This window comes from Labeo rohita, chromosome 12 (assembly GCF_022985175.1).
Source record: "Labeo rohita strain BAU-BD-2019 chromosome 12, IGBB_LRoh.1.0, whole genome shotgun sequence".
Classification (NCBI taxonomy): Eukaryota; Metazoa; Chordata; class Actinopteri; order Cypriniformes; family Cyprinidae; genus Labeo; species Labeo rohita.
Window position 1 is genome coordinate 31,341,373 of NC_066880.1, and position 24,386 is coordinate 31,365,758.

The 24,386-nt window shown below is 42.6% G+C and overlaps 2 protein-coding genes across 2 annotated transcripts in view; both read left to right on the forward strand.

Annotated features, from left to right (window-relative positions):
* Positions 1-1,534, forward strand: part of LOC127173805 (integrin alpha-X-like) — a 63,088-nt gene extending 61,554 nt beyond the window's left edge. The window contains 2 exon segments of the mRNA XM_051123799.1: positions 116-226; positions 306-1,534. Coding sequence (XP_050979756.1) covers positions 116-226; positions 306-392 — 198 coding nt within the window. The 3' untranslated portion in view covers positions 393-1,534.
* Positions 1,535-5,059: 3,525 nt separating this feature from the next.
* LOC127173806 (integrin alpha-X-like) overlaps positions 5,060-24,386 on the forward strand; it is a 45,006-nt gene continuing 25,679 nt past the window's right edge. The window contains exons 1-17 of the mRNA XM_051123800.1: positions 5,060-5,190; positions 6,055-6,163; positions 7,096-7,199; positions 8,879-8,949; positions 9,046-9,157; positions 9,271-9,398; positions 9,518-9,666; positions 9,780-9,930; positions 10,053-10,203; positions 10,710-10,783; positions 11,012-11,120; positions 11,236-11,363; positions 21,035-21,181; positions 21,461-21,658; positions 21,797-21,930; positions 22,035-22,177; positions 22,337-22,485. Of these exons, the coding sequence (XP_050979757.1) occupies positions 5,151-5,190; positions 6,055-6,163; positions 7,096-7,199; positions 8,879-8,949; positions 9,046-9,157; positions 9,271-9,398; positions 9,518-9,666; positions 9,780-9,930; positions 10,053-10,203; positions 10,710-10,783; positions 11,012-11,120; positions 11,236-11,363; positions 21,035-21,181; positions 21,461-21,658; positions 21,797-21,930; positions 22,035-22,177; positions 22,337-22,485 (2,097 nt within the window). The 5' untranslated portion in view covers positions 5,060-5,150. The remainder of the gene's footprint in view (positions 5,191-6,054; positions 6,164-7,095; positions 7,200-8,878; positions 8,950-9,045; positions 9,158-9,270; positions 9,399-9,517; positions 9,667-9,779; positions 9,931-10,052; positions 10,204-10,709; positions 10,784-11,011; positions 11,121-11,235; positions 11,364-21,034; positions 21,182-21,460; positions 21,659-21,796; positions 21,931-22,034; positions 22,178-22,336; positions 22,486-24,386) is intronic.

Consider the following 24,386-nt stretch of genomic DNA (forward strand, 5'->3'; position numbering starts at 1 on the left):
AAAAGAGAATAATTCTGCAGGTGATAGTGACATTAACATTATACTATCTATGCATTAAAATCTGTGAGATTTTGCTTCTAATAGCATGAAATCTTTATTGTTGGTGTGTGTTAAGTTAAACACTCAGGTGGAGGTTTATGAGGAACCCAGCATCCTAAAGGAGGTCATTGTAGGAGTTATTGGAGGACTGATGATTATCTCACTCATCACAGCTGTTCTCTATAAGGTGTCATATACCAGCTTTTCCATAATTCTCTAATAGTAATAACATAATGTATAATATTTTCTTTTCTTTTTCTCTATAGTCTGGCTTTTTCAAAAGAAAGGCCAAGCAGCAGATAAAGGATCCAGCACAAGAAGCTGATGAAGTGGATAATCTAAATGAAATTTAATGCAGAATTGATTAATTACTTCTATTTGTGTTTTTTTTTATTTTTTTTACTTGTAGTACTTCCATCAAATCTGACAGATGTTCAAACAACAACTCACTCCCTGGAAGCTTTTAAATTGCTTAATAAAAGGATCACAAAACTATGGTCCCCCAAACATTACACACACGAAAATAGACAGATATCTCATGGCCACAAATTTTTCTTTTAGTAAATCATGATCACCTTGTGCCTTGTGTACTAATTTATGTCCTTGTTTTGGGTAAAGGATTTTGATCAAATCAAAACAAGAAAACAAATTAGTTGAATCATTTATTAAAACAAAAGAACAACTTAAGTTGTGTGAATGCATTCTTTAATTGTAAATAATGATTTATAATTTGATATTTCTTTGTCTTGTGGTTTGCGACGTCCACAAATGTAAAGAAAATGGCCTTGTGGAACTGTTGAGGTTTGCTGATGTAACGGTGACTCGTGAGAAGCGTGATGGATCCGAGCTTTATTGAACACAACATAGTCAAGACAGGCAGAGTTGATCTCCAAACAAACAGTATTACGTAGGGCAAGACAAAAGCAAAATCCAAATGAACAGGCAGAAGGTCAAAATCCAAGTGAGCAGTCCAAAGTAGCAAAATAAACAGGGCAATGAAACAAGGCAAAAACTATGGCAATGAAACTAGACAAAACTATGTCAAAGAAACAAGGCAAAACTATGACAATGAAACAAAATAGGGAAAACGCTTGGTAGAGTCCGCACAGGCAAAACAATACTTCACCAAGCCTGTTTGGTATAGGCCTCCTTAAATGGCCACCAAACAGGAAGTAACCAGAGAAGCAGCAGAGGGAGCGGTAACAGTCAGTCAATGGGTGAAGGCTCCCTCTGCTGGCGTGGCGTTACAGCCGAGTGTTAGCTGCTAGCTTGCTTGCTTTTACTTAAAATGTGGCTGCTTTCAATCGATCTAAACAACAGTCATCATTGACTTCTTGGGAATCACCCACTGTAAAAACAAAGACACCTTGAACTGCAAAGAGAGTTATTTGAAGACCACCTGAACCACAACGCAGATGAGTTTTCATTCCATACTATGCACTTTTTTTGGATCCTTTTCTAACTCTCTAATTCCACTTGATATGATACTTTTTCTCAGAATTGAAACTTTTGTGTAATGTAAGTATTATGCTCCTTTTATTAGCACTCAAATCACCGGATAGATGTGCGTTGTGTGTATTTCTGTAACACAAAAATATATATATATATATATATGTATATATATTTCCTTTGGTGACACAGTGAGCATTCATACATGCATGTATCTACAAAAACAAAATGATAAGAAATAAATGTCTGTCTTTATATGAAAAAAGGTGATGTTAGCCATTTTGCATGCATAGTGAACAAATTACACTATCACAAGGTTGATCACATATAATCACAATTGTCTAGTTAATTGTTGTGACACGTTATTTGCAACCAGCTCTGCAATTTAGCACTTTATTCACATAGCCTCATCACGTTTATTTAGAGAAGCACTTCATATGACAGATTGCTTTAAACCAAACGTTTTGGTTACCAGAGGTGCCAGGGTACGCAGCTCTGCATATGTTTCCAAGAGAGGTGCCGTGCGCCTATGGAGGAGGAGACAACACTCAGAGTGGAGTGAGCCCTCACTCCCAGGTGGCATGGCTTACCTTGGCACTGGTACACCAAGGTGATGGCATCCACCACCTAATGAGCCAATGTCTGATTGGAGACAGCATTCCCCTTCTGCTGACCTCCAAAGCAGACAAAGAGCTGCTCGGAGTGCCTGAAGCGCCGGGTGCATCCCGCATAAATGCAAACGGGACTCGGCAACGCAAAAGCCGGGTCTGCCTCCTCCGGGGGCTGCACTTGCAGGTTCACCACCTGATCTTGAAAGGGAGTGGTGGGAACCTTGGGGACATAACCGGGCCAGGGCCAAACCGGGCCAAACTCTAGGCGTGATTCGTTGACCGAGAATGCGTGCAGATCCGTCATCCTCTTGATGGAAGTGAGCATGATCAGGAGTAAAGTCTTGAGAGAGATATTTCAGCTCAACTGAATTAAGTGGTTCAAAGGGATCCCTTTATAATCTGAAGAGGAGCTCGGAGAGATCCCAAGAGGGTATGAGGTGTGAGGTGGCTAAATCTTCCCAGGTCATACCTCATCCCTTCTTGGGATGTCTCAGAGCTCAGGAACCTGACGATCAGGTGATGCTGCCCCAGGGATGAACCATTCACTGCATCATGGTGGGCCGTGATAGCAGTGACGTACACATTCAAAGTGGAGGGGGACAGCCTCCGCTCCAACTTTTCCTGCAGGGAGGAAAGCACCACACCGATCGAGCATCTTTAAGGGTCCTCTCGGTAAGAGGAACATAATTCAACAAACAGACCCCACTTCAGAGTGTAGGCCTGCCTCGTAGAGGGAGCCCTAGCCTGAGTAATAGTATCTATCACAGCCTGGGGAACGCCAGAGAGGTCTACCGCATCCAGTCCAGAAGCCAGACATGCAGGTTCCACAGATTGGGTTGCAGGCGCCAGATCTTGCCCATCCCCTGAGAAAGAAGGTCCTTCCTCAGGGAAATCCTTCAGGGAGGGGCTGTCACAAGGAGCATGAGGTTGGCAAACCAGGTCTGGGTGGGCCTATACGGCGCGACCAACAGGACCTGCTTCTCGTCCTCCCTGATCTTGTACAGGGTCTGTGCAAGGAGGCTCAGTGGGGGAAAGGCATACTTAAGGAAGTCCTGGGAAAGTCTACCTGAGCTTCCCTGAATCAACTCCAAATTCTCCGGGAAGGGTCAGCTGTCATGAATGAAGTGCATTGGCTGCATGATTCAGCTCTCCCAGAATGTGAACAGCAGGCAGCGACTTGAGCCACATCTGACTCCAGAAAAGGAGATGGTGGGTGAGTTGCGACATGCGACAGGAGTTACAACAAGATGGGCTGGGCAGCGCTAACCAGGCCGCGAGCCTGCGTACAAGTGGGATCAATGGCACAGTTACCAACGTTCCTGAAGTAGCGCCCTAAAGTAGAGACAGGCTGAATGAGCACTTACCTGTTTCTCCCGATCCCACGGAACTTACGAATTCATGCCCGAGGAAGTGTGAGGAAGCAGTGCATCGCTCACAATCAGAACCGGTGCGACAGACCCAGAGATGAAGGAAATTGCTCTTTTGGTGAAAAAGTTGGTACTAGTGACCCGGAGATCAGATCCTTGTTCCTAACCAACGCAGCCACAGAGTTTTTTTGACCCAACAAACTGGTCTGGGTAGAAGCTTTACTATGAATGAGCCGTGACCTTAGCGTGGCCATGGAGATGCGCTCACAGTTTGGACATGAACCAAGAACGCCATCTCAGCATGCTTACGGCCCAGACATGTGAGATTGCGTCTGTCGTCCGAGGTAAGGAAACTACCACATCCAGAAGCACACAAACGGAGAGACATCTCAAGAGACACTCTCAATGACTGTGCTTGCTGTAGGAAATTTAGTCGGGTGCCTAGGGGAGGACTGCAGCACTTATCTGTGCTAAACAAGGGCAATCTCTCCGCTGAAATGCACAAGGTAAAGGAGTACTTGACCAGAGAAAACTGCTGTAGCTTTGATGATCCGGTTTCTTTTTTCTTAGAAGGGAGAAGCAGTGCTCATGAAGCGATTGCCCCCGAAGCAAAAATCTGAATGAATGGATGCACGCTGCCATCTTATATACCTGTATGTATGGGGGAGTGGCTTAGGATCCAAATTCCACTCACCAGTTCTCATTGGCCTTTTCTTCTTACGCTCAGAGGTAATTGAAGTCAGTCAACAAGGATCTGACCTCAACAAGGATTCAACAGGAAATGAAGAGTTCCTTGTCAAAAAGGGTGGAGCCACCTATTATGTAAATTCTACGGATCAATGGTAGTTCGAAGGTGTTTCCCAGCCGTAAATCTTCACTTTGGTAAGCTGTTTCAAACACCTGAAACAAACTCCAAACAAGCTTTTTGCCTGATTTTGTTTGAAATGACGTCGCACCGGTTCGTTCTTTTATTTTGCTTTAAGCATACCTGGGCCTGTAAAAGGCGAACAAGCCACTTAAAGCATAAAAGTCACTAACAGAGGTCACCCGGTAATTATTAATTTAACAAACACACACACACACACACACACACACACACAAAATGGTGAAATACATAACATATAAGAAACATTTTAACCCAGTGCAAGTGTAAGAAATTTCATGCCAATCTTGTCACCACTGGGGTGCACATATCTTGTTGTTTTCTTTAAAATCAAGACCACTACTAGTTTTAGTTGACAAAAGAGCACTAAATAAAGACCTTCTACATTTACAACAGCATCAGCTTCAGTTTTTAAAACCACATTTATTTGCACATTATTCGCAAGGCTGTCATTTTCTAAGTGCTCATTTACAAGGTTAAAAACACAACAGTGGGCCACATAGCAATATCTCTTCTCAAATACTTTACTTGGAGAACCTCTATTGTCATCCTTTTAGATACTAATAAATACATTAATCAACTGCAATGTATGTGATTATATTATTTAATGTTATTAATTAATCTTAATCTTTAATTCTCTTTAACTTCATCTTTCTTGAGTAAGTGCTCATTTCCTCTATCAAATTGTTGTTCCTCTTTAGTTTGATGCTTCTACCCCTTTTCACATCGGTGAACCACATCTAGTACTCACTTTAACATACAACTTGATGCGTCCTTCATTTTTACATTTGACAGGTTAAGATGGACCAGAACTTTTACATCATACTATGCATCCTTTGTGGTAAGTTTGCTCTTTTGTAAGCTTTCTTGTGTTGCAAGTCTTTAGCCTTTTTGTACCCTTTTTGTACCGTCTTGTAAGATTGTAATCAGTTGTAATAAGATGAACAGAATTGCAATATTCACGCTGAAATAGATGAATTAAATTAAATTTAAACCCCTTACAGTTTTAGTTTGACTGAAGACTTACAGTTACTCAACATTCATTGTTGATCATAACATCTAATTTTATATAACTTCAGAAGTTAATAGTCACCTTTATTTATTTATATAACCCTAAGTTAATAAAAACCTTGACCATCTTTCTAATGTAATAGCATGGCCAATACTATAATATGGATGAAGATTTAAAATAAAATATCCTTTTAAGGCAAAAACAAAATCCAATAAGTGTGAACTTCTTTTTATAAATGCCTCAGTCTCATATGAGCTGTCTGCGTTGACACATTGCACACAAACATGCATCTATGAGAATTGAACTGCAAAAATAACTTATAGATGCACTTGTCAGCTTTTCATATTTTAATATATTCAGAATAAAAAACAACTACACTTAAAAGGAAAGCAAACAAGCTAAAGGTTTTGTTAGGCACAGTGTTAAGCAGAGCACTTGCAACTTTTCAGTCATTACTATATTCACAATATAGCAGGGTCTCAAGTTCTTCAGTATTTCTTTTTTTTTTATGTTATTTTATTTTGTAATTGCTTCTATTGATGCCACACAGCAATGTGACCAGCAGCGGCATCTGTTAACCTATTATAGTATGTATTTTTGCGTGACTGGAGATATCCATTTTATACATTTTGATTATGTCACAATGCAGTCTGTAGTTTCTAATTCAGTGCATTTTTTTTCTAAACACTGTAGTGTCTCACTCGGTGATGGCTTTTAACATTGATCCTTCTACCTGGAAAACGTTCACTTCACCACAGAATGTATCCTTTGGCTATAAGGTTATACAGAAAGACACATCAAGGTGAGAGACATCTCACCTCACATGGCACATCTACTCATAATGTTTGGAAAGCACAAAATTGCCAGTACTCACCACACTGCCATTAGTTGCCTGGTGAGACAGATAGAGACCGTCTTACCAACATCTGTCAACCACTGCAGTTTTTTTTTTTATCTGTCTGTTATAGTAAAGAATTATACTGGTTATCAAAATGTTTAAGTCTGTGTGACTTCTGAATCGTCATTCTTAATGCTGGCTCAAATGTAACATGGGTGTGTTTTTGACTGCAGCGCCCCCTGTTGACACATTTAACTTACATCATTATAGATTAAAAGATCATGTATTGATAATGACAGAAAAAGAACCAAAAAACATACATAACTGTAAATATATCAATAAAACTTTCTGCAGATACCGTATATATATATATATATATATATATATATATGAATATATATATGAAGAGTTCAGATGCAAAAGCCTCTAAATCCATCTGATGTATTTCTTTAAAAATAGCATTTCTTTCTGGCTACTTTGTAAAGGTTTCTTTGTAAGTACTGGTATTTCTGATTGTCTAAGGCTAGCTAAGGCTAGAATTTGGCGAGTTTGAAGTAAAAGTGTTTGATGGACGTATATTATGTCTCAGGAGCATTCACTCAGTATCATTATCTCATTTTTGACCGAGATGGCTTTTAGCTGGTGTTGCAGCTGAACTCTTCATATATATGTGTTTATATATATATATATATATATATATATTGTGTGTGTGTGTGTGTGTGTATGAGTAACATAACCACTTGAAATGCATCGAATTCTCTTCCACATTAAAATTACTTTACACTGTAGTATACATATACGTTCTATTTATCAGAGCTACTTCATGAATTTTTTTTTTTTCAAATAAATTATCTATCCTCTGTCATTGATTCTAACACACGCTTCTTTTCTTGTAGTCTGATCGTGAGTGATCCTTTAATTCAAATCAATCAAGCTCAAAGAGGACAAATTTATAGCTGTTTTGTCACTGAAGGAACCTGCTCACCACAAAACATTATTGGTATTTAGTGATTTTATTTTCTGTTATTATTATTTATTACTATTTTTGGAGTTTGCAGTTTTTGCAATGTTGTTACCAAAATGTTACCAAAAATTCAGGACATACAGTTAAAAAGCCTGATTTGTAAGATTTTTCTCTTGATAAACTTTAAATAACCGTTTAAAATCACACAAAACTGTGAAACAGAGCAGTCTGCCGCCTTGGAACCAATATGTAGCAAATGTAGTGTTTGAGAAAAGTAATGGACAGTAATCAAGAAGATTATTTAGGAGATTATTTAATATTCTTCCCCCAGTTGTCTAAAAAGATTAAAATAATGCCACTTTATTTATTTGTTTTATTTATTTATTATTATTTTTTTAATATTAAGGTGTTTTACATTTTTACAATAAGGAGAAAATCATCCTGTAAAATCAATTTGGTTAATAAAATGAGGTAAAAAACAAACAAACAAACAAACAAAAAGTATAGTGCCTCAGTAAATATCTTCAATAGATTATGTCCAAATTATGCTGTATAATTTCAATAGGTATATACAGTGAAGAAACCTCTGCCTTGAAAAAAGTATCAAATTAATTTTAAATGTTAGGGTTATGGTTAATTACATTGTATTAAAAATATATATTATATTAAAAATGTAATTTTATGTTATGCTGTATATGTTACGAATCTGGTCGGTGACCTGCGGTCCGCTCACCACCAGATGTCGCTCTCACCCTGTCACAACACGCAGACTGTTGCACTACACCCCAGACTACATTCCCTGTCATTCAGCGCGCTGATTGGGTCAGCACCTGTGACCAATCAGCGGCGCTATAAAAGCCCCGGTCTTTCCCCATGCAAGCCACGGTGCGTTGTTGTTGTGTTAATCATTGTTCCCTTGTTCCTAGTTCCCTTGTTCCTTGTTCCTAGTTCCTAGTTCCCTGTGTATAGCTTTCTCGCCTGGCCTTCTCGTCTCGACTGTCTCGCCGCCTGCCTACTGGACTCTAGCTCGTTTATTGGATCATTCTCTCGTCTCGCTCCTTTTCGGATTACGTTTGCCACGGATCGGCCCACGCCTGTTTCACGGACTTCCATTGTGCCACGCCCTAATATACCTGTTTGCTGTTATTTTGACCCTGCCTGTTTGACCATGTATCTGTCTCGTCCCTTCAATAAAAGCTCGCGTTTGGATCCACTCGCCTCTCGTCTCACTCACACCATTACAGTATAGTTGTAATGTGGAGAGGGAGACGTGAGGTGAGTGGATCCAAATACAAGCTTTTATTGTACCAAGACTGAGACATAGACATGGTCATAAACACGGGCAGAGTCAAACAATAGCAAACAGGCATATTCGGGCAAGACACAAGTAGTAATAGTCCGTGAAGCAGGCGAGGGTCGATCAGTGGTGAACGTAATCCAAAGGGCAAGGCAAAGGGCGATGGATGATGGGAAACGTAGTCCAGGGTGTAGTGCAACAGTCTGTGCAATGTGAACTGTTCGTGGGAAGCACAGGTGACCTCTGGTGGCGGGCAGACCAGACAGGAATCATAACAATAATAGTGTATGTTCTCAAAATAAATAAATAAATAAATAACATGAGGGGACACCATCATGTACCGTTTATGTGGAAAGTTTTGTTTGTTTGTGTATTACTCAATTTCAAAAATTAACAAACTTTCTGTGTATTAACAAAGTGCCTTTGGAAGCTGTCAACATGTCTCTTGGACTTTCTATGGTTCAAGATCCACGTTCTTCAAAGCTGGCAGTAAGTTCTAGCAAAGAACATAATACAGATCAGCTACAAATGAAGCACATATTATGATAATTTTTAGAAGTTAACTTACACTTCTGTCTCTTCCAGATTTGTGGGCCAACCATTTCAAAGAAATGTGTAACAGTTACCACCTACAATGGCATGTGCTTTATCAGTGAAAACAATGTGTTAAAGCCACCAATACCCAGCGTTCTGAGAGGTAAAAGTGATCATCACCGGAGGATTTTATTTTTTAAGTACTATTAGTTTCCTTTCTTTTGATGTAAGTTTACTGCAGTTTATGTATATACTCGTGCTTCTCTTTATTTTCAGACTGTCCAGATCAGATTGACATAGCTTTTTTATTGGATGGATCTGGGAGTGTCGGGACTTCTAATTTTGTGACAATGAAGACATTTGTGGTAAACATGATCAAACGTTTTACTGAGCGGGATGGACAGGTACAAGTAGTCACTTTAATGTTTTAAGAAGTGTTTTTATAAATAAATAAATAAATAAATAATTAATTGAGTGGTATTATAGAGCACATAATGAGACTTTATCTGTTATTGGTTTACAGTTTGCCATTGCACAGTACTCCCATAATTGTGAAATTCATTACAATTTCAACAACCTCAAAATTCAAGACAGCACATGGGAGTCTAAGGTGAAAGCTATACCATACAATGGAGGTGCCACTTACACTGCAAGAGCCATCCTAAAACTTGTGTAAGACTTACTATTTTACTTTTGTTACTATATTACTTTTGGAAGAAAACAAACTCCACTATAATACTAGAAAGCTATGCAATATATCTTATAAATATTTTTTTTAATACCAGGAATGAGTTATTTACATCAGCTGGAGGGGCAAGACCATCAGCAAAAAAAATCTTGGTTGTTATTACGGATGGAGTGTCACATGACAGGGGCTCATTGTCATATGTAGCATCACAGGCAGAGGCAAAGAACATAGCACGATTCGCAATTGGGGTAGGTTTTTATATACATGCTATTCAAATCTCTTACAATAGATCCTTAAATGTTTAATTTTGTTTTGTCTAAATCTTAAATGTTACTAAGCTATGTTTCAACATTTTATGTATATATATTAGGTTGGCAATGCTTTTAATGATTTCAATGCAAAAGAGGAGTTGAAAACGATCGCTTCTGATCCAGATACTGATCATGTGTTCAAAGTGACAGATTTTAATGCACTGAATAATATTCTTCAAAAATTGGAAGAGAATATTATTGCCATAGAAGGTATGTTGGCACCTTAGAAGACAATGCAATTAAGTGTGAAAATGCTTTTATATATGTATAAATGTATCTTTTTGGAATAACTGAACAGATTTCCTCTACATTCTAGGAAAAAATGGTACAAAAAAAGAGTGGTATCTTTACAAAAGTGCAAATATGTACCATTTAGGTACTAAAATATACACCAGTGACAGCTTTTGTACCGTTTTTTTCTGAGAATGTGTATTTTTGTGACTTTGGAGCCCCCTACAGTTAAGTGAGTTTAATTCACTGTCATCTGTTGCTGCTGTAAAACAATCCGGTTTTTTTGCAATTTTGTACCCGCTTATCAAATTGACAGTAAATACACCCAGAAGAGACGTCTGCGGGAGAGAATAAATAGAGACCATTTGTCTTAGAAGTCAGTGTACCATCAGAATGATTTTTAAACTGATCTTTCCAAAACTTGCATAGCTATAGCTGCTTTGAATCAGTAATTTATTTCAGTAACTTCTGTTGCTTTGCTGTAGGAACTCAGTCTTCAGGTGATTCTTCCAGAATGGAGTTTGCACAGGATGGCTTCAGCACAGCCTTCACAGCATATGTAAATAAACTAGCAAATTTACCAAATCCTTAACCTTAATATAGTTATATATTCACTGAAAATTTATATAGGAATAAACTATAAACTATACTGTAACCATAGAAAATTAACAATTTCATCTTTTGTAATGCACTCACATTTTTTTATCACATAAACGAAGGGTATTGAGTAGCTTGTTAAGTTCTGTATGTTCCAAGTCGAGTTACAGATTTGTTTTGCTTTGTTTAGAAAAGCGTGTTAGTGAGTGCTGTGGGAGCTTTCCAGTGGAAAGGTGGATATCAGGAATATTTTCCCAACAGCTCCTTTCGAAGAGGAATTGAGCATGAAAGCTATCTAGGTGAGTTTTTTTTTTACTCAAATATATTAGAAATGTGAATTTATAGTCAGTTTCTTCTATACAGCAAATACAACTCAGAACATGCATATTATTAAACTATTGCATTTGTCTGAAGGTTATTCGATGGCTGTTGCAACAGTGTCAAGCACCAACTATGTTATTCTAGGAGCTCCAAGATACAAGCATCAAGGACAAGTCCTTGTATCACAAGCCACACAATATAAACTGCTGGACTCTCCCAGGGTTGTTCAATTATATTTTGGGGTCAAATCCACACATAAAAACACAGTATCATTTTCACTTTTTACAATAATTGTGTAATAATTTAAAATATTATAGTAGTGCTAGAGCAAGGGTGTAGGTTTGATTTTGACAGTGGCAGAGACATGAACGTAGCCTCTCCTATTGCCTCACACCCATTCCTGCATTTATGATAGATATCATCACAATTACTTGTCATCTAAAGGTTTTATTTATAGACATGGTAAGCCAATACATTTATAACTCATAAAGAGATTTTTTTTTGTCAACCAACAACATTGCAGTTTAGTTCTCTTTCATAGGTTCACTTAACACTGTGTAGCAATGATGCAATAGGAACACCCCTTGTGTGTGCCAATTGTCTGAAGCCCGTACAGAATCACGCCAATTCATTGGCTGATGTCGTGGGCCCCTCCTTAGTGACAGTACCTCACTCACTCTAATACTAGTGAATGCGCCATGCACTCCTCAGTTTCCTTCCTTCAGAAGCAGTTTGTCTGGCCCTTGTTTTCTGGAAAATTTGGCCAAATGGCTTATTTGTACTTCAGAGACTGCCATAATTCACTACTTTGTAGAGTGAGGAACAAGGAGATGCAGATATAACAAAAACGACAGTCTTTAATAATCCAAATGGAGAAACACAGGCAGGAACAGACGTAGCACACAGGTTTGACGTTAGACACCAGATAAAAGGAAAGGGGCAAAGGAGAACCCAGGGCGGATCAGACAGAGGGACGAACCAGGGAGATGACAGGAGGGGCCTGGAGCAGGAGGAGCCAGGTGGGACCCAGGCCACAGCCATCATGACGATCCCACTGTGGAGCCGACGGAGGGAGGAGCCATGGAGGAGGAAGGGCTGACAATTCCACGGGGCCGACCGACGGCGGCGGAGGAGCCCGAGGTGGAGACGGAGAGCTGATGAGCCAGGGTGACAAGGAAGATCCGGAGGGCCGGGGTGGAACAAATGGCACCGGCAACTGATGCAAAGGCATGGGTCCGGGAGGCCATGGTGGAGCTGGAGCGACAGAGGACCAAGGTGGAGCCAAAGGGATAGGTGCAGCCAGAAGAGTCCCTAGGCACAGGATGGTCGATGCTAGACCAAGGTGGAGCGGGAGGGATGAGTTCTGGGCTCTCAGGCTGCCCTTGATAACAAAAGCCCTCTCTTGGCTGGACTGTTCTGTCACAATTCGCTACTGTGTAGAGCTAGGGACAAGGGGAACAAGGAGACGCGGATATAACAAAAAATGACAGTTTTTAAAAAATCCAAATGTGGTAACTCGCCTAAACCATGCATTTTAACATAATTGTGTGTGTTTTGTCTTTTAAAGTGCTACTGGCGCGCTGTCTAAAGCAGCTCAGTTATGTGTGCTGCAGAACATGCAGACTTTTAAACTATACTCCATTTGATAATTACCTTCGTCCAGTGTCTGAGCTATTTTTTTGCCAGAACACTGTTCCAGGGCACAGTTTATGGCGGAGCCCCTCCCTGACCAAATAGTGGACAAGGGTTTGCCAAATTTTGATTGGATCTTGGTGGACTAACACCCACCTAAAGACTGATTACCAAAGGGATAAGACAAGACAGGTTTTAGCAATGAGACATGAAATGTGGGGTTAATTCTAAGTGAACAGGGAAGAAACAAACGATAAGAAACAGGGTTAACTTTCCTTGCTATGTGAAAAGGGCCAATGTATTTCTGGGAAAGGTTCCTAGATTCGACATGGAGGGGCAGGTTCTTGGTGGCTAACCAGACTCTTTGACCAGCTTGGAAATTAGGGGCCGTCCGGCGGCGGTGATTAGCCTGAAGTTGGTATCTCTGGGAGGTCTGAAGAAGAGCACACCTAGCCCTCCTCCAGGTCTGCCGACAGCGTCGGACAAAGTGCCGGGCTGAGGGGATGCCAACACATGCCTCTTCCTCGGGGAACAATGGGGGGGTATACCCGAACTGACATTCAAAGGGAGACAGTCCAGTGGCTGAGGATCGGAGGGTGTTGTGGGCATAATCTGCCCACATGATGTAGATAGCCCAGGAGGTGGGGTTATTGGCCGCCATACACCGCAGGGTGGTCTCCAGATCCTGGTTAATCCATTCTGTCTGGCCATTAGATTCTGGATGGAACCCGGAAGAGAGGCTGGCAGTGGCCCCAATCAGCTTGCAGAAGGCTCCCCAGAACCAGGACAAGAACTGGGGCCCCTGGTCGGAGAAGCTCTGCAGTCTCTTTGGCCGAAGGCAACTTGGGCAGGGGAACAAACCAGGCAGCCTTTGAGAACCGGTCCACAACCACCCAGATGACTGTGTGGCCCTGGGAAGGTGGGAGTCCCGTGACAAAGTCCAGAGAAAGGTGCGACCAAGGCCTACGGGGAACGGGTAAAGCAGTGGTTCCCAAACTGGGGAACGCGACCCCTAGAGGGGGCATGGAGTTATAATAAGGGAGGCGCGGCAAGGCTAGTGTACAGCCGATTTTTATAGAAATTCAAAAGAGATAAACGGCCGAAAATATCTGCCGCACAGTCCGGCAGTATTCAGCGTACACCACTCAATGTGTGATGCTCCGCTCAATATTCCGCTCTATGAATGTGCGTTCCATTAAGTTGCTCACGGCCCATATGAATGCTCCACTTGTGTACCGCTTATGCTCAACGGAAATACAAAGACCGCTCAAATAACGCGCCGACAGAAAATTTCTATGTATACTTTTTCCTGTTTGCAATAGTGTCGCATACTGTGCTGTAACACGCTATAGTACTGCTGTATTGGACAATGCTGGTAAAATGACGCTACCCTCTTGTGACGGTATGCTCTGCTCACGTGCTCTGATAATAATAGCTTTGTAGGACTATACATTATTTTGATAATTAGTCAAAAAAAAGTTATATCTGTGGCTTATAAAAGTTGGCTTGTGATTTTTATTTTTATTTTATTTATTTTTTATTCAGTATCATTAATATTATTGAGTTAAATTAAAAAGTCTTACAAAATGACTATATTAATAGTTCCCACTGCAGATGCGCGACGATCCTAGACCTTGGAATAATTGATGCCAAGGGTTTCTCCTGTGTCTCGGGGGGAGTAGGCTCGGGACAGGGCATCAGGCTTGACGTTCTTTGTGCCAGATCTGTAAGACAGGAGAAACTGGAATCGATTAAAAACAAGGACCATCGAGCCTGCCTAGGTTTCAGCGGCTTAGCCTGCTGGAGATATTCTAAGTTCTTGTGATCCGTGAGAACCTGGAAAGGGTGCTCAGCCCCCTCAAGCCAATGGCGCCACTCCTCCAAGGCAAGTTTTACTGCAAGCAACTCACGATCCCCCACGTGGCAGTTGCGCTCAGCATCCAACAGGCGACGAGACATGAAGGCACAAGGGTGTAATTTTCCATCCTCACCCCTTTGTGACAGGATGGCTCCTATGCCCACTTCCGAGGCATCCACCTCCACCACAAAAGGTCTTTCAGGGTCAGGGATAGAGAGAATGGGTGCTGATGTGAAGCGGCACTTGAGATCCTGGAAGGCCTCCGCTGCCTCCGGACCCCAGTGAATCTTGATTCCTCCTCCCTTGGTCAGTGCAGTCAAGGGGGCCACCACAGAGCTGAAGTTCTTAATGAACCTTCTATAGAAGTTTGCAAAGCTGATGAAGCGTTGAACCTCCTTAACAGTGGCGGGAATGGGCCAGTTGAGGACAGCTTCAGCCTTCCTAGGGTCCATCTCTACGTGACCAAGAGTGATGATGAACCCAAGAAATTGAGCCTGGGTGACGTGAAACTCAAATTTCTTGGGCTTCACATAGAGATGATTGTCAAGAAGTCTCTGGAGGACCCTGCTGACATGCCCCTCATGCTCCTCCAGTGACCTCGAGAAAATTAGGATATCGTCAAGGTATACGAAGACGAACTGATTAAGCATGTCCCGGAGAACATCATTTATTAGTGGTTGGAATACTGCAGGGGCATTGGTGAGCCCGAACGGCATCACCAGATACTCATAGTGGCCTGTGGGGGTATTGAAGGCCGTTTTCCATTCGTCCCCCTGCAGGATCCGCACCAGATGGTAAGCGTTGCGTAGATCTAGCTTAGTAAAAATAGAAGCCCCTTGTAGTAGCTCGAAAGCCGTAGCCATGAGAGGAAGGGGGTATCGATTCCGAACCGTGATCTTGTTGAGGCCCCGGTAATCGATACATGGCCTAAGACCCCCGTCTTTCTTCCCCACAAAGAAGAAGCCCGCCACAGCCGGGGAAGTGGAGGCCCAGATGATGCCTGCTGCCAAGGACACCTTGATGTAGGTATCCATTGCTGTGTGTTTGGGAGGAGACAAGGAGAGGATCTGACCCCTGGGAGGGCAGGAGCCCGGGAGTAAGTCAATGGCACAGTTGTAGGGGCAGTGAGGTGGTAAGGAGCTGGCCCGGGACTTGCTAAACACTGCCTTGAACTGATGATAGGTACTGGGCACTTGAGACAGGTCGACAGACTCTTGAGACTCAGAACTAGGGGCTGAGGGACTCTGAAGTAGGCAGGTGAGATGCCAGCGGACCAGTCGATCCAGGGATTATGTCTGCGCAGCCAGGGGTGACCCAGGATAGCAGGATACTCGGGAGAGTCAATAAGATAGAAGGTCTCCTCCTGCTGGTGTTTGTGGATGGTGAGTTGCAGGGACTGAGTGGCCTCTGTTACTCTGCCCAGTTCCAGAGGCCTGCCATCCAATGCCGTAACTGCCTGGGGGTGAGGAAGCAGCTGGGTGGGGATCCCAAATTCCTTAGCCAATGATAAATCCAAGAAGTCACCCGCAGCGCCAGAATCAATCATGGCCTGGACCTGATGCTGGTGGCCATCCCAGGACAGAATGGCTGGAACAGCTAGGATGGCATTAGTAGGACGAGCTCTAATCTTCCTGAGCGGGGACAACCATTTCCCGAGAGCTTGGGACAGGTGGAGCGAAAGTGGCCGGAGGCAACGCAGTAGAGGCAGCGTCGTTCCCACATGCGACGTTCCCTTTCATTGAGAGAGAGCCTGGAACAACCCAACTGCATGTCTTCTGGGGAATCATGGAGCGGTTCAGGGGACAGGGAAGCCCTGGACGCAGGAGAATGAACTGGGGACACAGTCCTGCTCACAGGAACTTGGGATTGAGAGGTCTTGCAGCGAGCCACCCTTCACTCTCTCAGGTGATTGTCCAGGCGGATGGCCATTGCAGTGAGAGACTCAAGGTCAGCAGCTGGTTCTCAGGTTGCTAACTCATCTTGAAGGGGCTCGGACAGTCCTCCCTAAAAGCAGACCATCAGTGCTTCATCGTTCCACCCGCTCCCTGCAGTGATGGTCCAAAACTCAATGGCAAAATCTGCGGTGCTGCGGGAGCCCTGATTTAGAGTAAGCAGGCGCTTGGAAGCTTCTCGACCGCTGACTGGATGATCAAACACTCGCTTGAACCCTTCTTCAAAAGCCGCGTAGGACTCACAGCAGGCATCCTTTGATTCCCACACTGCAGAGGCCCAGGAGATCGCCTTGTCTGAGAGGAGGGTAATTATGTAAGGAATCTTGGAGCGGTCAGTTGAAAACTTGAGGGCTGGAGCTCAAAGGTCAGGGAGTATTGGGTGAGGAAACCCTGGCAGGAACTAGGATCCCCAGTGACGGGCTTGGGAGGTGGTTGTCAAGGCTCTGCGACTGGAGTAGGCTGGTTACAGCTCAAGGATGAAGGTGAAGGAAAGGAAGGTGAGGCGCTTGGAAGCCGATCAAAGAGCTGATGGATGGAGCTCATCACATCAGCCAGTAGTTGAGAGTGTTTGGCCATCAGCTCCTCCTGACGGCTGAGAACAGCTTTGTGGCGCTGGAAAGAAGACTCATGTTGGACGATCACTGTCAATAGATCCTTGGAGGTGAGTGTTTCTGGGTTCATGGCTGACTCGGTTTTTCTGTCACGAGCTGGGCTAGAACTCGGGTCTCTGGTATGGTGCTTGAGAGTTCTACCCTTGAGTCACAGGAGTGTTGATGCTGGAATCAATTGAAACACTTGAGGCAGTTTATTAAAAAAAAATCTTGGCAAGAATAGTCCAACAAAAGTTCTTCTCAGGCCGAGGTATTAACGACAGTAACCACAAAGGAAAAAATAACAAGAGAAAATAAAAACTCCACGGGGGGGAGAAAACAAAACCAGGGTACAATAACCACTAAAGTAAATAGTCTAGAATTTCTTACTTTAGGTAACTCGGGAGGCGTAAGCAAAGCAAGGCAGATTACACAGAATGAAGACTCAAAAACCGAGTGAGGAGCCAGGGAAAAATACACAACTTAAATACACTGGGGGAAATGAGCCACAGGTGACCTGAATAGTGCTAACAAGGCCACACGAGGAAGAAATAAGGTAGAGGGGAACACAGGGAACCTCTAGGGACGTGGAGACAAACTACAGGGGGAAGCATGCTGACAATGTGTTCGTAACATTGCCAAATGCATTCTGGTTGTGTTTTGGAAAGTGAGAAATGCACTGGACACTTTTCTAGCTAAATTCCACAGGAGGAAAGAAGGGTGGGCCACCCCATGTCCTCCCACTCTGATGGAACCAGCTAATCCCAGCACGGAAATGGAGAAGCACAAAGTTGCAATTTCCTCCTCATTGGAAAGGGATGAAGGTATCCTTCCAAAATACACTCCTTGTTCTGAGTCTGAGTTCTCTAGAGGAAATACACTAACAGATCAACTAGTTCTGAGTCTCCGGTACGACTAACAGATACCCGTACTGAGTCTGCGACCCGCAAGGGTGAGACAACAACAGATACCAAGTCCGAGTCTCCAGCTTTCTGAGTCTTTACCCCAGAGAGGCAGAAGACACACAGACATTTGCAACAAGGTTAAGCTCCAGCGAGCAAACCTTTGCTTCAGGTACTTTTGCTTGCATGTTCCAAGCTAAGGACCTTCAGCACCTACTCCAGGGCCACATCTGCTTGTTCTAGATCTTAGGACCCGTTGGTGCTCCAGGAGATCAGCATCCTACAATGCTTCATGTTCAAGGCTGTTGACATGGATTCTTGCTCCTTTCCCCACTGTACTGCTACCAGCACAACCAGTGGAAGAAGTCACCATCACCAGACACACTTCCAAACCTCTTCTAGAGACCCTGGCATTGTTGTATGTTATCAGTATATGAATTTCTAATTTACATCAAACATTGTATAGCTGATTGCAGCTGATAACAAATCTTAAACGTATTTGTTTGATAGATAATAAGGTTTTTTATCTTATTTGAGAGTAGCAGCAGTTTATCTTTCCAGATAACATAGCTCTGACTAATACCTCCCAACATAATCACTTGCATTTTATGCATCTTATGCACATTATTCCTTTTTCATTCAAGGTATTCATTTAGTAGTTGCTGATTACTCTTGTCTATCTTTTGTTAATAACATTTATTTTATTACACTTGTGTCTTCCTTGTGTTGATAAAACTTAAGTAACTCTACAAGTTAGAGATCCCACCAATCTTTCTTATGTGATGTACTCATAACCACACATTAAGTGCCACGTGATCCAAGAATTGTAACGTCATCTGTGACATGAGTACTCATCACTACACTATTCCGCCTCCCTAGGTTGGTGAAAGCAAAATTCACTACACTTCACACAAGTGCTTGCGCTGCCATCTTTTGATGTTGTGGTCTCCGGTAGACTGTTGTTATTGCGTCTGTTTTCTTTTTCGGCTGGCCCAGGCCAGTGTTGCCATCTTGTGGACAAACAGATTACTGCAAAAACAATTCAAGGCGTATGTGTGACCTGTGCATACTCTTCTCTCAGGCCGGATGAAAATAATTGGTGGGCTGAATAGCCCTGCTCCAGGCTTTCTCCCTGTTTCAACTTTTCCTGCTCACGCACCAGACCACACCTCTGCTCCAGCTCTATTCCTATATCCTAATTCTTATCACAAGAGGATGCCATGGGCTCTGCTCTGCTGTCATTGCTGCCACACACACCTCCACTAGCAGGCAACCATCCTGAAAACCTGGTGCTCTCATATCCTCCATATTCAGGTTATTTTAAACGACACAGGTGGCTTCTCATGTTCGCCTTTGGGGGAAAGGTGTACTAATATCAGATTCTCCCTTTTGGTCTGGCTTTGGCTCCTTTGGTTCCAGGGCCCAATCCAGGGAGTTGGTGTTTCATCACAGGGACATTCTTCTTCACCACCTTCGGTCTCTTGGCCTCAGGCTGAGCACCCAGAAAAGTGTTCTCACTCCTTCTTAGTGGACCTTTTTCTTGGTGGTACAGCTCGATTCTGTCTCGATGCAGGTCCTTTTGCCTCCTGCTCGAGTCTCCAGTATCAAAACGTGTTTGGCCTGCTTCAAACTAGACCATCATGTTTTGGTGGGCACATGTTGCAGGCTCCTGGGTCTCATGGGAGTGGCTTATTCTATACTGCCCCTAGGGCTACTTCATATGAGACGTTTCTGTGGTGGATGGAAAAAAAGGGAGGAAATTCAATAAAAATCATTGTTCTCAATAAGCCTGCCTGAACATTTCGACTTAAGCTGGTCAAATTGGATTAGAAGATTTGAGAGATTCTGCATAGCAGCAGGGATCAATGCAGGAAGTCAAGAATATCAAGTTAATTCACTTATTTACACAATGAGAGATAAAGTTGATATCATGTGCACGCTGGCTTTGTTTGAATCAGACAGGAAAGAATATGACAAAGTTAAAGAAACATTTGAGAAACACTTCATATGCAAGGAGAATGTAATGAATTAGAGGGCTAAATTCAACAGGAGGTGAAAATTGCCAGTACGGAGTCCTTCAAGAGGAAATTATACGAGATACGGAATTATACGGAATTAGAGAACACGGACAGTCAGAGAGACTACAGTTGGATCCAGAACTTACACTCAGTAAAGCCATCACAAAGATAAGACAAAGTGAAGAAATAAAAATGCAGCAGACAATCTTAAGACAAGCAAATGGGAACTCAAATGAGGTAAACAGAGATATGTTGAAATATAAAGTCATAAAGACTTTACAAAAAGAATCGCAAAGGCAACCAGACTAGACAAGATACCACAAAGCAAGCAAGGGATGTTGCAGATGTGGAAAGTCACAAACACAATCACAACTATCCACGATCGTCTGTAGGTGCTGATCCACCATCTGGACTGGATACAGATTAGATTTGGGGGACTGCATTGACCATCTAATCTGGAAACAGACTGGATCTGGGTGACTATGGTAACCTTGAAATAAGAAAGAAACTGATTAATATTGGCGTAGATGCCATTCTTCTTACGATGTGACAAGTACATTGAATGATATGGGAAGTGATCTTGGTTCCGGTTGACTTAATTAATGCAGCCTAACAATCATTTAATAGATTTGAATTATAGAAATGTGACAGTGTGTTATGTGTAAGCCAGTTTAATAAGATGAGTCTTTAATCTACACTTAAACTGTCAACGCTAGGTAGATTGTTCCAGAGTTTGGTGCTAGAGTAAAATCAGCTCTCAGAAGAGTGGCATGAAAGAGATCAAAGACTCTAACATTAGAATCCAGACATGGTTTTAAGAAGATGTGGGATGGGTGCAGTGATAGCAGTAAAAGATCAAAACACAAATGTACAGTGGTCTGCTAAAATTAGCAGAAAGTAGATAAAGCTAATATTAATGTTCAACCTTCTCTTTTCTCAGCCTCAGATTGGCTCATATTTTGGAGCTGATGTTTGTGTGGTGGATTTGAACAGTGACTCCGATACAGACCTTCTCTTGATATCTTCGCCAACATACATGCATCCTGATCGGGAGGGCAAAGTGTTTGTTTACATTTTTACAAGTCAGGTACACTAAGTGATGGGGACAAAACTTTTCAGAACAATTTGAAAATTAATTCTGAATTAAATTAAGATTTTTTTTTTTTAATATATATATATATATATATATATATTTAGTTTTTTTATTGAGCAAAGTGAAACACATAGATGACAGTAACTTTTACATGAGCTGAAATCAGTCATAAATATATACACCCACATATACACAAATGAGACAGAAAAAAAAACAAAACAAAAGGAAAGAACGTGAAAGAAAAAAAAAACTCTCTCTGTTCTTTCTTCATAGTTCGTTTTTTCTGATGTGGTACTAGTGGGAATGGCAGGTCAGAGGGGTCGTTTTGGCTCTTCTCTAGCCAGTCCAGCAGATCTGGATGGTGACGGTTTCAGGGATGTGCTGATTGGAGCTCCTTTGGAGGAGGATGGACAGGGCAGCATCTACATCTTCAATGGAGGAGTAGATCAAATAAATCCCACATATTCACAGGTGAAAAAGATGTGGTTTGTGGCAGTTTAAGGGCATTGTAGTTTAAAGCACCTTCATTGCATTACTTTTCCTTGACTCACTTTATGGGCTTATTCTAATACCTTCATTATGCATTTCATTCTGTGTCTGTGATGACAGAGGATTGGTGGATCATCGGTACAATCAGGTTTGCGATTCTTTGGGATTTCACTGAGTCAGTCCTCTCTAGACCAGAGCGGAGACAGACTTCCTGATATTGCGGTTGGATCCATGGGTGCAGTTCAGCTTCTCAGGTGTGTTAAATTTACTCAAAATATCTACAATAAGAAAACACACACACACACACACACACACACAAATAGTAATAATTCATTTGTGTTATATGTGAACCATTCAGGTCCAGACCCATCATGTTCTTGAACACCCAAGTAAGTTACAACCCATCAAAAATTCCAACCAGTGTAACAGACTGCACAAAGCCATTGCAAAACTTCCTGACTGTGTGCTTCACCATGAGTGGATACAAACAAAGCCTAACAGGTTTATTTATAAACTAATTACATACTAAAACTGCCTTTATTGTGCTTACATCACATATATTCTGCTTGAGGTTTGTAGTATTCTGGTGAACTCTTAAAATCTCACACCTTGTTGCATTGCTTACATTTTTAACTACTTTTGATCAATCATGTTTTCTAGATTTGGCTGCAAATATTAATTACACTATAACACTGGATGCTAAGCGACAGAAATATCGAGCTTATTTCCCAACCAAAAACCGCCTTCTCAGTGATGTGATGTACATTGAGTTGCAGGAAGTTTGCAAAAGTCATGCTTTTTTTATAGAGGTAAGCATCAAATGTAAATGTTATTTATTTTTTCTAGCCTTTTTGCTTAGATTTTGGGACTAAAAAGATCACTCATGTTTCTTATGTATAAAATTGAACCCAAAAGGTTGTGGGTTTGAACCCCAACTGCTCCCTGAGTACCGCAGAAAAAAGTGGCTGCCTGCTTCTCTGGGTGTGTGCTCACAGTTTGTTCGTTACTCACCACTGTGTTGGGCACTTGGATGGGATTGCCCTTTCCTTTCCTTTCCTTTCCTTAAAGGGGTCGTGAGATGTTTTTTTATTATCAAGTTTACTTATAATGATACAGGTTTTTTGCACACACAGAAAAATAAGAAATAAAATAAAAAATAAATAATTATGTGGAAAATCGCTTATTTTCAACTCTTATTCTGATCCTCAGTCTAAAACAAGCTGTTGGCTAATGTCATTGCATAGGAAACAGTATCAGTGCCCCCTAGCTATATTATGTGTGTCACACAACAGGAGGCGGCAGACAGGTAAATAGTAAAGACAATTTATTAACCAGAGGTACAGTGTACAGTATTAAACTTAGCTAGATATTGGAAATGTCTCTCCTGCAAAGGTTGTTATCGGAGGCAGATGAAGGGTAGGCAGATCGCTGATGATAGACAAATTCCCGGTCTAAGGATAGTATCGGGTAGGGAGTCTGTAGAGTTTGTTAGAACGAGACCAGATAAGAGATTGCATGAGAGGAGACTCTTTATAGTGATTGCTGATGAGGTGGTGCAGGTGCCGTGAATCAGAATTCCGGGGAGAGGGAGCGAGAGGGTGGAGCATGCTGATCTGGTGACGATGGGTTGAAGTTGCTCTGTGATTCTGTGACGGTACCCCCTCCTCCACGGTCCGCTCCTGACGACCGAAAGACACGATGGCGACGACGGGGCCTACCTCAACCCCTTGGAGCTGGGCGATCTGGGTGTTCAGCATGGTACTCTGTGAGGAGCATTGGATCAAGGATATCCTGACGAGTGACCCAGGAACGCTCCTCTGGACCGTAGTCCTCCCAGTCTATGAGGTATTCCAGTCTGGAGCCCCGCCGCCGCGAGTCAAGGATGGCCCGGACCCGGTAGATGGCTTCCTCATCTGCGAGTTCGGGAGGAGGAGGTACCTCATCGCCACCGGATTCTGTGAGGGGAGACAAAAGTTCGGAGTGAGGTTTGAGGAGAGACACATGGAATGATGGTGAGATTCGGTAGTGAGGAGGAAGGTTTAGCCTGTAGGTGACATCGTTGAGCTGCCTCTGCACAGTGAATGGACCTATGTACCAAGGACTCAGCTTACGGCAAGGCAGGTGGAGACGGATATCCCGTTTCGCTTGGTCTGGCCATTTGTTTGAGGGTGGTACCCCAAGGAAAGGCTAACTTACACTCCCAGCAGTTTGAAGAAAGCCTGCCACACTCAAGATATGAATTGGGGACCTCGATCCAATATGATGTCCTCTGGAAGTCCAAAGTGATGGAATACATTCTGAAAGAGGGCTTGTGTGGGCAGTGGGTAATCCTGTGAGGGGAATGAGTTTACATGCCTTTGAAAAGCGGTCTATGACGATGAACACACAGGTATGATTCTCAGAGGATGGGAGGTCGGTCATGAAGCCGATGCCCAGGTGGGACCATGGGCGATGTGGAATAGGTAGGGGAACCAGCTTTCCTTCAGGCAGTCTCCGGGGGGGGAATTGGTAATATCAAGTATCCCTTGATGTACCGGGAGATATCCTGAGACATGGTGGGCCACCAGTAGTGATGACGTATGAGCGAGAGGGTACGTTGAATACCTGGGTGTCTAGAGCCCGGGGACGTATGAGCTGAGTCCATGAGGGGTAGAGATAGGTGGATGGTACATAGAGGAGTCCCTCTGGACTTCCCGGCGGAGCAGGCTTG